The sequence below is a fragment of the Oncorhynchus keta genome, chromosome 4, assembly GCF_023373465.1.
Source record: "Oncorhynchus keta strain PuntledgeMale-10-30-2019 chromosome 4, Oket_V2, whole genome shotgun sequence".
Classification (NCBI taxonomy): Eukaryota; Metazoa; Chordata; class Actinopteri; order Salmoniformes; family Salmonidae; genus Oncorhynchus; species Oncorhynchus keta.
The window spans coordinates 59,949,893-59,965,469 of record NC_068424.1 but is presented as its reverse complement, the minus strand read 5'-3'; the positions used below and the strand labels follow the sequence as shown (position 1 = coordinate 59,965,469).

The window sequence follows — 15,577 nt, the reverse complement described above, 5'->3', positions numbered from 1 at the left end:
TAATATTTTGTGTATAAGGAAAATGTATATAGACTTTCTTTTTTCGACTGTGTCATTGACTTGTTTATTGTGTTATTGGCTTGTTTATTGTTTACTCCATGTGTAAATTGTTGTCTGTGTCACACTGCTTTGCTTTATCTTGGCCAGGTCGCAGTTGCAAGTGAGAACTTGTTCTCAACTAGCCTACCTGGTTAAATAAAGGTGAAATAAAAAAAATTAAAAAAAAGGGATTTATTATTTCAGCTCATGAAACATGGGACCAACACTTTATATTTTTGTTCAGTGTGACTTTCACTTTTACTTGAGTCATTTTCTATTAAGGTATCTTTACTTTTACTCAAGTAGAACAACTGAGTACTTTTTCCACCACTGGTTTTAACTGTGCTGTATGTCATGCTACATGCCAGTTGCCATAGTAGTTTGTTGTTCACCTTGTAATAAACCCTGTGTCTGACTTGTAACAAGGTTGTATTTCTCACCCAGGTCTTGGAATTGCCAATATGTTCTATGTGTTTTACGAGGATGGTATCAAAGTCATCCAGCCAGTGGCATGTGAGATCCAGAGACACATAAAGCCCAGCGAGAAGCTACTGGGACTTCAGGTAAGATGCCTACCACAAACAGAAACACTTCCATTTCATGTAACATTGTGCTAGGTGTTGGGCTACTGCTAGTAGATTAGCTGTTAGCTAATTAGCATGATTAGCTTGAGGACCAACCACCCACAGTATGATTCCTTTAGGCCTTCTAACAGAAACACTTATTCTTCTTGCTAGCTGTTAGCTGTGTTTGTACAAACAGTAGTTGCAACCCATAATAAATAGGTAGTAGTGTACTGCAGCTTCGTACATCGCACTGTTCCGTAAATTTGACCTTATTTGACCTTAATTTGACCTTATACTTCCAGGTCAACTGTAAGAGGAATACCATTGTAAAGCACAATAACATTCCAGTAAAATCAATGACGAGAAGTTCATGCTGCCCGTCTCTGCATGATTGAAGAAGGCAATGGAGCTCCACTGGGTATTTTTAAAAATGGCGGGTGGGCAAGCGAAAGCTACTGCGTGATAATGAAATTGGGAGATACAGTGGGGCAAAAAAAGTATTTAGTCTGCCACCAATTGTGCAAGTTCTCCCACTTAAAAAGATGAGAGGCCTGTAATTTTCATCATAGGTACACTTCAACTACAATATATAACAGACAAAATGAGAAAAAGAAATCCAGAAAATCACATTGTAGGATTTTGAATGAATGTATTTGCAAATTATGGTGGAAAATAAGTATTTGGTCAATAACAAAAGTTTATCTCAATACTTTGTTATATACCCTTTGTTGGCAATGACAGAGGTCAAACGTTTTCTGTAAGTCTTCACAAGGTTTTCACACACTGTTGCTGGTATTTTGGCCCATTCCTCCATGCAGATCTCCTCAAGAGCAGTGATGTTTTGGGGCTGTTGCTGGGCAACACGGACTTTCAACTCCCTCCAAAGATTTTCTATGGGGTTGAGATCTGGAGACTGGCTAGGCCATTCCAGGACCTTGAAATGCTTCTTACGAAGCCACTCCTTCATGGTGTGTTTGGGATCATTGACATGCTAAAAGACCCAGCCACGTTTAATCTTCAATGCCCTTGCTGATGGAAGGAGGTTTTCACTCAAAATCTCACGATACATGGCCCCATTCATTCTTTCCTTTACACGGATAAGTCGTCCTGGTCCCTTTGCATAAAAACAGCCCCAAAGCATGATGTTTCCACCCCCATGCTTCACAGTAGGTATGGTGTTCTTTGGATGCAACTCAGCATTCTTTGTCCTCCAAACACGACGAGTTGAGTTTTTACCAAAAAGTTACATTTTGGTTTCATCTGACCATATGACATTCTCCCAATCTTCTTCTGGATCATCCAAATGCTCTCTGGCAAACTTCAGACGGGCCTGGACATGTACTGGCTTAAGCAGGGGGACACGTCTGGCACTGTAGGATTTGAGTCCCTGGCGGCGTAGTGTGTTACTGATGGTAGACTTTGTTACTTTGGTCCCAGCTCTCTGCAGGTCATTCACTAGGTCCCCCCGTGTGGTTCTGGGATTTTTGCTCACCGTTCTTGTGATCATTTTGACCCCACGGGGTGAGATCTTGCGTGGAGCCCCAGATCGAGGGAGATTATCAGTGGTCTTGTATGTCTTTTATTTCCTAATAATTGCTCCCACAGTTGATTTCTTCAAACCAAGCTGCTTACCTATTGCAGATTCAGTCTTCCCAGCCTGGTGCAGGTCTGCAATTTTGTTTCTGGTATCCTTTGACAGCTCTTTGGTCTTGGCCATAGTGGAGTTTGGAGTGTGACTGTTTGAGGTTGTGGACAGGTGTCTTTTATACTTATAACAAGTTCAAACAAGTTCAAACAGGTGCCATTAATAAGAGGAGCCTCTTAAAGAAGAAGTTACAGGTCTGTGAGAGCCAGAAATCTTGCTTGTTTGTAGGTGACCAAATACTTATTTCCACCATAATTTGCAAATAAATTCATTACATTTTCTTCTCATTTTGTCTGTCATAGTTGAAGGGGGATCTGTAGGTCCCCACACCTTGCACAGAGGCTGTGGGCGTGTATGGTAGGTCAGTGGGCTGCAGGGGTGTATGGTAGGCCAGTGTACTGCAGGGGTGCATGGTAGGCCAATGGGATTAGGGGGTGTGAGGTACGCCAGTGGGCAGCGGGGGTGTATGGTAGGCCAACGGGCTGCGTGGTTGTGAGGTATGCCAGTGGGCTGCAGGGGTGTGAGGTAGGCCAACGGGCTGCGGGGTTGTGAGGTACGCCAGTGGGCAGCGGGGGTGTATGGTAGGCCAACGGGCTGCGGGGTTGTGAGGTACGCCAGTGGGCTGCAGGGTGTGAGGTAGGCCAACGGGCTGCGGGGTTGTGAGGTACGCCAGTGAGCAGCGGGGTGTATGGTAGGCCAACGGGCTGCGGGGTTGTGAGGTACGCCAGTGGGCTGCAGGGGTGTGAGGTAGGCCAACGGGCTGCGGGGTTGTGAGGTACGCCAGTGGGCAGCGGGGGTGTATGGTAGGCCAACGGGCTGCGGGGTTGTGAGGTACGCCAGTGGGCTGCAGGGGTGTGAGGTAGGCCAACGGGCTGCGGGGTTGTGAGGTACGCCAGTGAGCAGCGGGGTGTATGGTAGGCCAACGGGCTGCGGGGTTGTGAGGTACGCCAGTGGGCTGCAGGGGTGTGTGTACAAATATGAAGTTAATTGTCTCTCTGCTTCTCATGTATTCGATTAACTGAAAGATCATGCACTTTTGCGCTCCCAAAAGTCTCTCTCTCTTTCTTTCTCTCTCTCGTTGAATTGCCATTTGACGTTGAAATGGTTCTCGCTCTCTGCTGCGCCTTCACTTTTGAACCAGTGTATTATTCAAAGCAGGTCGCTGATAGATGCCTCTTACATTTACACATGTACTGAAATGGGTGCTTTCCTCCTTTTCCCCTTTCATCGATTGGACAGCTGTTATGTGCGAAGGTGCGCTATGAATGTACAACGATCAGGCCCGGGCTCCTCTGAGAGACTGTGTCTGTATTAGAATATCAATCACAGTGAACTCTATGGCAGCAGCACATGCACTGTCTACAGGGAATGTTGTGTGAGTACATTAGCTCAGAGGCTTAAGTTCATTCTGGATCCCTAGTGTAGATGAGCATTGACTGATCGTTCATGGTAACGACCCAACAATTAATTATTCTTAAGTAGTATATGGCCGTCTTACTGTGATACACGTGGCAGATGAAGAGGGGATGCAATGCTGTGAGGAATTCCTAGTACAGTGAGTAGGGAGGCGGACATATTTCCTGAGGCAGGAAGCAAGGGAGGCTACAGAACATGTTTTTTTAGGTTGAAGGTTTGTGTTTGTTGTGTCCAAGGCTAAGGATTAGTCTTACTTGTACTACAAAATCAAATATGATCTACAGAGCACAAATTGTCCCCAGGCAGCTTGCTCGCCCAACAAGCTTCACATTATGTTTTCTATACTTCTAAATCTTTTCATTTGATCCAAGGACAATGTTGGTTGAAACTGACATGTTTTTTTCTGCTTAGCTGCCTAGGGTTTCACACATGCTCAGTTGCGACATACTGCAGTGTTGTCTACAGGAGGGTAGAGGTAGAGTCTCTGAGGTAGTCTCTAAGGTATTCATTCTCCAGATGGATTCTGATTTGATAGAGGCAGAAATTAGAAATCTGATTAAATCCCAGAGGTTTTAATAGTTTTGATCACAAACATGTCCATGAAAATGTATCTTCATTTATCTTGTTGACTGCCAAGTCTGTGATTGAAAGTAAATGGTCTAACAGTTACGACTGGACGACTGTGTGATAACACTCTCCGTAGCCGATGTGAGCAAGACCTTTAAACAGGTCAACATTGACAAAGCAGCGGGGCCAGATGGATTACCAGGACTTCTACTCTTCACTGACATTTTCAACCTCTCCCTGACCAAGTCTGTAATACCTACATGTTTCAGGCAGACCACCATAGTCCCTGTGCTAAAGGGAGTTGACGTAACCTGTTTAAATGATTACCACCCCGTAGCACTCACGTCGGTAGCAATGAGGTACTTTGAAAGGCTGGTCATGGCTCATATCAACAGCAGATACCCCAGACCTGCTCCAATTCGTATACCGCCCCAACAGATCCACAGACAACGCAATCTCAATCGCACTCCACACTGCCCTTTCCCACCTGGGCAATAGGAACACCTACGTGAGAATGCTGTTCATTGACTACAGCTCAGTATTCAACACCATAGTGCCCACAAAGCTCATCATTTAACTAGGCAAGTCAGTTCTTAACTGAATAAAGGTTACATTTTCGTCTTGTTTTTTTTATTTTAAAAAGTTTGCTGACGACACAACAGTGGTAGGCCTGATCACTGACAACAATGAGACAGCCTTTAGGAAGGAGGTCATAGACCTGGCAGTGTGGTGCCAGGACAACAGTCTCTCCCTAAATGTGAGCAAGACAAAGGAGCTGATAGTGGACTACAAGGGCTGTAGTGGAGCGGGTCGAGAGTTTCAAGTTCCTTGGCTTCCACATCACCAACGAACTATCATGGTCCCAACACACCAAGACAGTCGTGAAGAGGGCACAACAACATCTTTTCCCCCTCAGGAGACTGAAAAGATTTGGCATGGGTCCCTAGATCATCAAAAAGTTCTACAGCTGCACCATCGTTAGCATCCTGACCAGTTGCATCACCGCCTGGTATGGCAACTGCTCGGCATCTGACAGCTACAGAGGGTAGTGTGTACAGCCCAGTACATCACTGGGGCCAAGCTTCCTGTCATGCAGGACCTATATAATATGCGGAGTCAGAGGAAAGCCCCAAAAATTGTCAGAGACTCCAGTCACCAAAGTCAGACTGTTTTCTCTGCTACCGCATGGCAAGCAATACCAGAGCACCAAGTCTAGGACCAAAAGGCTCCTTAACAGCTTCTACCCCCAAGTCATAAGACTGCTGAACAATTAATGAAGAGGCCATCAGACTATTTACATTGACCCCCCCCCCATTTGTTTTGTACACTGCTGCTACTCGCTGTTTGTCTATGCATAGTCACTTCACCCCTACCTACATGTACAAATTACTTAGACTAACCTGTACATGTTATGTTGACTTGGTACCCCCTGTATATAGCCTCGTTATTGTTATTTTATTGTGTTACTTTTTATTATTTTTTACTTCAGTTTATTTGGTAAATATTTTCTTAACTCTTCTTGAACTGCACTTTTGGTTAAGGGCTTGTAAGTAAGCATTTCATGGTAAGGTCTACCTACACCTGTTGTATTCGGCACATCTGATTACATAAACATGAGCACCCACGTGAACATAAGCACTCGAGCTAAGACCTACTGTATGTAGATCTTAGGTCTCCGTGGCTGACATGAGTAAAACATTTAAACGTGTTAACCCTCGCAAGGCTACTGGTCAAGATGGCATCCCTTAAAGCTTGCGCAGACCAGCTGGCTGGTGTGTTTACGGACGTATTCAATCACTCCCTATCCCAGTCTGTTGTCCCCACATGCTTCAAGATTTCTACCATTGTTCCTGTACCCAAAAAGGCTGAACTAAATGACTACCACCCCGTAGCACTCACTTCTGTCATCATGAAGTGCTTTGAGAGACTACAGTGGCTTGCGAAAGTATTCACCCCCCTTGGCATTTTTCCTATTTTGTTGCCTTACAACCTGGAATTAAAATAGATTTGATTTACACAACATGCCTACCACTTTGAAGATGCAAAATATTTTTTATTGTGAAACAAACAAGAAATAAGATAACAAAACCGAAAACTTGAGCGTGCATACAGTAACTATTCATCCTCCCAAAGTCAGTACTTTGTAGAGCCACCTTTTGCACCAATTACAGCTGCAAGTCTCTTGGGGTATGTCTCTATAAACTTGACACATCTAGCCACTGGGATTGTTGCCCATTCTTCAAGGCAAAACTGCTCCAGCTTCGTCAAGTTGGATGGGTCCTGCTGGTGTACAGTAATCTTTAAGTCATACCAGAGATTCTCAATTGGATTGAGGTCTGGGCTTTGACTAGGCCATTCCAAGACATGTACATGTTTCCCCTTAATCCACTTGAGTGTTGCTTTAGCAGTATGCTTAGGGTAATTGTCCTGCAGGAAGGTGAACCTCCGTCCCAATCTCAAATCTCTGGAAGACTGAAACAGGTTTCCATCAAGAATGTCCCTGTATTTAGCGCCATACATAATTTATTCAATTCTGACCAGTTTCCCAGTCCCTGCCGATGAAAAAATCCCCAAAGCATGATGCTGCCACCATCATGGTTCACTGTGGGGATGTTGTTCTCGGGGTGATGAGAGGTGTTGAGTTTTCGCCAGACATAGTGTTTTCCTTGATGGCCAATAAGCTGACCAGAGTACCTTCTTCTGTATGTTTGGGGAGTCTCCCACATGCCTTTTGGCGAACACCAAACGTGTTTGCTTATTTTTCTCTTTAAGCGATGGCTTTTTTTCTGGACACTCTTCCGTAAAGCCCAGCTCTGTGGAGTGTACAGCTTAAAGTGGTCCTATGCACAGATACTTTGCAGCTCCTTCTGGGTTATCTTTGGTCTCTTTGTTGCCTCTCTGATTAATGCCCTCCCTTGCCTGGTCTGTGTGTTTTGGTGGGCGGCCCTATCGTGGCAGGTTTGTTGTAGTGCCATATTCTTTCCATTTTTTAATAATTGATTTAATGGTGCTCTGTGGGATGTTCAAACTTTCAGATATTATTTTATAACCCAACCCTGATCTGTTCTTCTCCAAAGCTCTGTCTCTGACCTGTTTGGAGACCTCCTTGGTCTTCATGTTGCCACTTGCTTGGTGGTGCCCCTTACTTAGTGGTGTTGCAGACTCTGGGGCCTTTCAGAACAGGTGTATGTATATATACTGAGATCACGTGACAGATCATGTGACACTTAGATTGCACACTTTAGTTAACTAATTATGTGACTTCTGAAGGTATTTGGTTGCACCAGATCTTATTTAGGGGCTTCATAGCAAATGGGAAAAAAACGATAAGGGGATGAATACTTTTGCAAGGCACTGTAGTCAAGGATCATATCCCCTCCACCTTAATGGCTACCCTAGACCCGCTTCAGTTTGCATACCGTCCCAACAGGTCCACCAACGACGCAATCATCATCACACTACACACTGCCCTATCCCATCTGGACAATACCTATGTAAGGACTACCTATGTAAGAATGCTGTTCATTGACTACAGCTCAGCATTGAATACCATAGTACCCTCCAAGCTCATTATCAAGCTGGAGGCCCTGGGTCTCAACCCCGCCCTGTGTAATTGGGTCCTGGACTTTCTGATTGGCCGCCCCCATGTGGGGAAAGTAGGAAACAACATCTCCACTTCGCTGACCCTCAACATTGGGGCCCCACAAGGGTGCATGCTCAGCCCCCTCCTGTACTCCCTGTTCACCAACGACTGCGTGGCCATGCACGCCTCCAACTCAATCATCAAGCTAGCAGACGACACAACAGTAGTGGGCTTGATTACCAACAACAACGAGATAGCCAACAGGGAGGAGGTGAGTGCAGGAAAATAACCTCTCACTGAACATCAACAAAACCAAGACGATGATCGTGGACTTCAAGAAAAAGCAGAAGGGAGCTCCCCCTATCCACATCGAAGTGACAGCAGTGGAGAAGGTGGAAAGTTTTAAGTTCCTCGGCATACACATCACAGACAAACTGAAATGGTCCACCCACACAGACAGTATGAGTGAAGAAGGTGCAAAAGCGCCTCTTCAACCTCAGGAGGCTGAAGAAATTTGGCTTGTCACCCAAAACCCTGACAAACTTTTACAGATGCACAATCGAGAGCATCTTGTCGGGCTGTATCATAGCCTGCTACGGCAACTGCACCGGCCTCAACCGCAAGGCTCTCCAGAAGGTGGTGCGGTCTGCACAAATGCATCACCGGGGACAAACCACCTGCCCTCCATGACACCTACAGCACCCTATGTCACAGGAAGGCCAAAAAGATCATCAAGGACATCAACCACCTGAGCCAGTGCCTGTTGACACCGCTACCATCCAGAAGACGAGGTCAATACAGGTGCATAAAAGCTGGGACCGAGACTGAAAAACAGCTTCTATCTCAAGGCCATCAGACTGCTAAACAGTAATCACTAACTCGGAGATGCTGCTGCCTACATTGAGACCCAATCACTGGCCACTCTAATAAATGGATCACTAGTCACTTTATACAATGCTCTCTAAGTAATGGTACTTTAAAAATGTTTACACATCTTACATTACTCATATCACATGTATATACTGTATTTTATACCATCTATTGCACCTTGCCTATGTCGCTCGGCCATCGCTCATCCATATACTTACATGTACATATTCTCATTCACCCCTTTTGATTTGTGTGTATTTGGTAGTTGTTTTGACTACACCCACATTCAAATCTGCTAACCATGTGTATGTGACAAATACAATTTGATTTGATGTGTGTAGTATTGGAATGGTATATTGGCAAATCAACAGGACACCATCTTCACATGAAAGTCATCCTCTCTGCCCAGTAGTACCCACACACAAACCAACGGCCACACACATACACACACTCTGCCATTCACACTCTCTGCTGGATGTCAAATCTTGGGTTTACTGAGGGGATTGGGCCCGTGGCGATGTGTGACACCTGTCAGAGAAACCCCCCTCTGTGACAGTAGGATGCGACTGCGTGGCCCAAACCGGGCCATGATGCCCCAAACAAATCCTCCCACATCCCAGAACAGAGAACAGACGCTGGGGCTGAGCTGGGCTCACAGGCCACGGGAGGGGACACAGGGACAGAGCAGAGGATAGAAGGACAGAGCCTGCACAGCTCAGTCCACACGTGTACAGCATGCCAAATTTAGCCAGGTTGAGGGGGGTGGATATATGGACTGTGGTGGCTTGCACACAGGCGGTAGGGAGATGGGAGATGTTGGTTCTTGCATAACATACCAGAACACAGCAATCTGTGTGTATGTGTGTGTATTGCTGTTGTGATAAGAGAGGCTTGGACTTGGGGATGGCTGATAAAATAATTAACATTTTAGTAACTTAGCAGACGCTCTTATCCAGCACTCTGTTGTCCTAGCTTCAGGGGGAAGAAAGAAGATAAAGATAACTTGTCATCTTTATCAATGTAGCACTGTATATGTACAGTATTAACTGTGTGTGGTTGTGTGGTTGTTTTATTTTCAGGCTGAGGTCTGCCCCAAGTCAGCGGGGGAGGCTGAGCAGAAGTGTGTGTGGTCATCGGCAGTCAACGTGAAGGACACATTTATTTATGTTACACAGCCAACCTTGGCCAGGGTGCTTGTCGTCGACATTACAGCTCAGAAGGCTGTCCAGGTAAATTCGGGCCCCAAAAATGTAATAATCAACATTACCTTCATCTTTGGACAGGTTCTGCTGTGGAGTGTTATGGAGTAAACACAATGCCAAACCAAAAGTATGGCATCCATATTAGGAAGTCCCCTAGATGGCAGACAATTGGCAACAAAGCAATGTCTGTAATGTTGTATTGTTATAAAAATGTGTTATTGTGCCCTTTTCATATCTATGCCCATTCTCCTCACTCCAATGTGTCTATTTCCATGGCATTCAAAGCATTCATAGAGGAAGCATTGAGTCAAAAGGACCTTGAATATTTGATTTCACACTTTCAATGCAAATGTGTTTTTCTGTTGTTTTTAATATTGTTTCCAAACATCATTGAATAAATTACGAAGTTGATGTTTCAGAGAGGGTTACACTATTCACAATAACTGACAAAAATGTAGCCCAAAAGCTAGCTATTCTGGTCAATGGAAGGACACAGCCTTGTTTCACAATAGGTGTGTAAACACTTATGCTAGATAAAAAAGTTGTGTCAACATCCTTTATGTGCATTTACCCTCCACTACACCACTCATGGTCAGGTTATATACACTAGTTGTAAAAGGATGTAAAAGATTTACATTTTGTTATCCTTTATTTAAATAGGCAAGTCAGTTAAGAACATATTCTTATTTACAATGGCAGCCTACTGGGGAACAGTGGGTTAACTGACTTGTTCAGGGGCAGAATGACAATTTTTACCTTGTCAGTTAAGGGATACTGGCCCAACGCCCTGACCAATAGGCTACCTGCCGCCCCATGTAACACAATCAATTGTACCTATCTGAGCACTGGCACCAGCTTTCACTGGTTTAAGTTTTTTTTAAAGGCACACATCTTTTGGTCGGGTTACGGAAATGACATTCAAACAATGAAATCCAAATATTTATCACAAGAAAATAACTGAGCTCCTAAATGAAGGACAGTGCATTTGTATCAAGATGAATTCTGACTCAACTGAAGCTTTGTGGAAAAATGCATTGAAAATATAGGGAGTGTTATTTTATTCACTGTAAACGGCAATTAACATTTACCCACCTATTATTTTACCTCTACATCATTGCTGACCATGACCCCCGCCCCCCACAAAAAAATAAATAATAATAATTGTCAGCCTATCATTGCATGGGAATGGTTATGATGGACGGAAAGGATCCAATGTTATTACAGTAGGAGGGTGCCTTAAGCAGGTTGTGTACGTTCCGGCTTAAAAAGGTGTGTGTGTCTCAGAGTAAAAGGACTCTGCAAGGAGACCATAAAGTGCCCAATTTCTGCTGCAAAAAACTCCCCAGGGCCCACCGGTAGTCAGGTTGTTGCGATCGTCTCAGGCTCATTATTGGGTCATGTGGAGGTTTGGTTTCATTACTTTAGATGAGCTAATGCTAATTAGCCACCTGATCGTCCCTCAGCTCTACCAAGGAAAGAAAAATGATATTGTCTCCGAAAATGTAGTTGTACTTTAAATTGACTGGCTAGGTGTAGCTTTAAATGAACGTACTATGTGTGGCTTTAAATTAACTTACGAGGTGTAGCTTTAAATTAACCTACTATGTGTAGCTTTACATTGACTGGATAGGTGTATCTTTGAATAGTGTGGTGAGAAATGTCCTACATAGTTGGTACCACTGTATTGTATGCATTATACATAAACTTTATAAAGTTATAAAGTACTTATTTCAATAACAAAAATCAGCATACCTTATTTATTCTGTGTAACTCATAGCATAGCCACTATCACAGACACAGAGTAGGAACAAGTGACTATGGATGCAGTAACACTCCTCCAGAGGCAGGAGGGGAAGAGAACAACAACATTGTGTGCACACCTGTTCCCTCTGATGACTACACCCTCAGAGATTAGCTAGGACTCAACACATCTCTCTCATATCTCCTCGTATGATCAATCCCGTCACGACGTGTTTACTCTCACTGTAATACCATACACTTTACCATGAAGCAGCCAGTTAAAATGCGCCATTACGATTTCATAGTAGACTAAACTTGACATTACGGGAAGGACAAAAATACCATTGAGATTGTTTTGGTGTCTGCTCTAATTTCCTAGAAAGAATGACAATTATAGCTTTTTGGACCAAACTAGTGTTGTGTTGTTTTTCTCTCTGTTCTCATCGTGTGTTGGCTACTGTCAATCTGTACCCGAGTGGACATAATGCATGGGAGCCACTCAGCTGTCACAGACATGTCTCATCCGCCGGAGCCGACTGGAACACATCATAGCCAGGTGTCAAGGAATTTATACGGATTGAAAGCAATTTCTTTGTTGTTGTAGAGCAATTGCCACTGTTACCGCTTGATTTGAAATGCTGCTCCACCTCCAAACATCTCATACATAAAAAAGGCGAGCCTCCCTTCTATCTTGTTAAAAAGGAAAACTGGATTCTTCCTGTCAAATCCAATGCATTAGCAAGTGAGGAAAGTTTTGATATGGGCTGTGCTGACCGTCAAATGTATATCTGTTCAAAAACGGTGTTGAATTTTCCTGAGTTGCTCTTAAGTGCAGTCATGGCTTCAAATAGTTGTGCTTGTACCAAGCTGTGCTTGATTGAGCTCGCCTGGCGTGATGAAACCCATGCAAAACTCCCAAAAGTCCACCTGGCACGCCAGGAAATCTAAAGCGTGATGAGACTGATGAAGAGCTGTGCTATATGAGGTTTATCCTTGTGTGTGCTTTCAGACGGTGAGCACCGACCCTTACCCAGTGAAGCTGCACTATGACAAATCCCACGACCAGGTGTGGGTCCTCAGCTGGGGAGACATGGAGAGGAACTTCCCCACTCTGCAGGTAACTGTTTGATATCACACCAAAATACAATACATTGTGTTGGTTTTGATACTTTCTTGATACTAAAGTAAGCCTATTTATGTCAAATACTATAATGTTTAGTGTAACTCACTGTTTATTGACAATACATATATATATATATATGTATTGTATATATATATATATATATATATATATATATATATATATATATATATATATATATATATATATACAATACATATATATATATATATATGTATTGTATATATATATATATATATGTTATGAGAGGGTGTCAAATCATTGTGATGTGCCTTACAATTGATGTGCCTTCTAATAATTACTATTCTTCCATTGGTACACATTCTCAACTGTCAATCCAAGTTTTGTCAACAACCCTTTCCCAGATGGCACAGTTCCAGGTGGCATTTTCTGTTTGCAGCTCGATACAAGTTATTAGCCAGCACTGCTGCCGGGTTGTTAGGAGGTGCCAGTCTCTCTAGTGCATTGAGGCATAATTAAGACTAGCCTGCCTGTGGGCGCGTGCACACACACACACACACACACACACACACACACACACACACACACACACACACACACACACACACACACACACACACACACACACACACACACACACACACACACACACACACACACACACACACACACACAGGGCCTCTCCTAGCAGTGTGAGTTTGTGTCAGAGGCGATACAGGAGGCAAACACAGTGAATAATTCATGTGGCTCATGTTAAATATCTCCCCCCTCTTCTCCTCCGTTCCCCTCCCCTCCCTCTCTCCTGGTTTGGTGCTAGGTGATCAATCAGGCCAGCGGGAGTGTGTCCCACCATACCGTCCACACCCAGCCAGTCGGCAGACACTTTGATAGGGTGGATGATTTCTTCATTCCTGCCTCTAGCCTCATCATTAATCACATCAGGTATGTCAGTGTCGGTGTGTGTGAGAGAGTCAGTGTGTGTGCATGTGTGTGTGGGTGTGTGTGTGCGAGAGTGTCGGTGTTTGAGAGTGAATCTAAAGACAGTCATTTAACTCCCGAGCATCACCCCCTCCCCCTTGCCTCGGATAAGCGCCCTCAGGAAAGCGCCTTCAGGAAAGTGGGTGGGGCGCGTTCACTGAACCACCACTTGTCAGCAACAAAGAGTCGACATATGCAGAGCAGATTGATTTGGACCATGCGCTTTTGACGGACACTCACCGAGACTCCGAAGCTTAACTTGATACAGAAAGCTGGCACATTACCAAGTTGGAGAGGTGGAGGAAGCCAAGTGCCAAGTAGGAGGTCTCCGGGATTTAAGAATGTTAACAGTCTCCCGGCGAGTTGCATTCGCTAGCCCTAGTTGTAATTAGGTCCACCAAGATCTGCCTGAAAGGGTTGCTAAAAAACACAGAAAAGTAAACAGAATTTACAGTTGAAGTCGGAAGTTTACATACACCTTAGCCAAATACATTTCAACTCAGTTTTTCACAATTCCTGACATTTAGTCCTTGTAAAGATGTCCTGTCTTAGGTCAGTTAGGATCACCACTTTATTTTAAGAATGTGAAATGTCAGAATAATAGTAGAGAGAATGATTTATTTCAGATGTTATTTCTTTCATCACATTCCCAGTCGGTCAGAAGTTTAGATACACTCAATTAGTATTTGGTAGCATTGCCTTTACATTGTTGCGGCGAGCAAACCCGTATCCGGGAGCGTAATCATAGCCTCAAATGCATTAGCATAACGCAACGGACATAAATACCCCTAGAAACTTTTCCTATTCATGAAAATCGCAAATTAAATAAAATAAATATATTCCAACACAAGCTTAGCCTTTTGTTAACAACACTGTCATCTCAGATTTTCAAAATATGCGTTCCAGCCAACGCTAGACAAGCATTTGTGTAAGTTTATCATGGCATAATGCTATGCTAGGCTCTGCTGGCAGCAGGCAACATTTTCACAAAAATAAGAAAAGCAAACAAATTAAATAATTTACCTTTGAAGAACTTTGGATGCTTTCACTCAGGAGACTCCCAGTTAGATAGCAAATGTTCCTTTTTTCCAAAAATATTATTTTTGTTGGCGAAAAAGCTCCCGTTTCTTCACCATGCTTGGCTGAGAAATCGACCAAAAAATTCTACAACTATAACGCCAAATTTTTTCAAAATTAGCTACATAATATCGACAGAAACACGGCAAACGTTGTTTAGGATCCATCCTCAAGGTGTTTTTAACAAATATATTCGATAATATATCCGTCGAGGCAGTTGGTTTCTCATAAGAAGCAATTTAAAAAATGGCTATAGACACCTTGGGGAAAACGTGGAAAATGTAAGCTCATTCGTAGCTCATTCACAGCCATATAAGGAGTCATTGGCATGAGGCGGTTTCAAAAAATGTGGCACTTCCCGGTTGGATTTTTATCTGGGTTTCGCCTGTAACATCAGTTATGTGGCACTCACAGACAATATCTTTGCCGTTTTGGAAACGTCAGAGTGTCTTCTTTCCAAATCTGTGAATTATATGCATAGTTGAGCATCTTTTCGTGACAATATATCTTGTTTAAAACGGGAACGTTTTTCATCCCAAAATTAAATCCAACTGGTTAACTTGGGCCAAACATTTCGGGTAGCCTTCCACTAACTTCCCAAAATAAGTTGGGTGCATTTTGACCCATTCCTCCTGACAGAGCTGGTGTAACTGAGACAGGTTTGTAGGCCTCCTTGCCTAAACATACTTTTTCAGTTCTGCCCACAAATGTTCTATTGAATTGAAGTCAGGGCTTTGTGATGGCCACTCCAATACCTTGACTTTGTTGTCTTTAAGCCATTGTGCCACAACT

The 15,577-nt window shown here is 43.6% G+C and overlaps 1 protein-coding gene across 2 annotated transcripts in view; it reads left to right on the top strand.

Moving 5' to 3' along the window:
- Nucleotides 1-15,577, top strand: part of LOC118379711 (follistatin-related protein 5-like) — a 197,233-nt gene that overhangs the window by 166,918 nt on the left and 14,738 nt on the right. For both annotated transcript variants that reach the window (XM_052511664.1, XM_052511665.1), the window contains exons 12-15: nucleotides 484-602; nucleotides 9,766-9,915; nucleotides 12,638-12,745; nucleotides 13,548-13,672. In XM_052511664.1, the coding sequence (XP_052367624.1) occupies nucleotides 484-602; nucleotides 9,766-9,915; nucleotides 12,638-12,745; nucleotides 13,548-13,672 (502 nt within the window). The remainder of the gene's footprint in view (nucleotides 1-483; nucleotides 603-9,765; nucleotides 9,916-12,637; nucleotides 12,746-13,547; nucleotides 13,673-15,577) is intronic.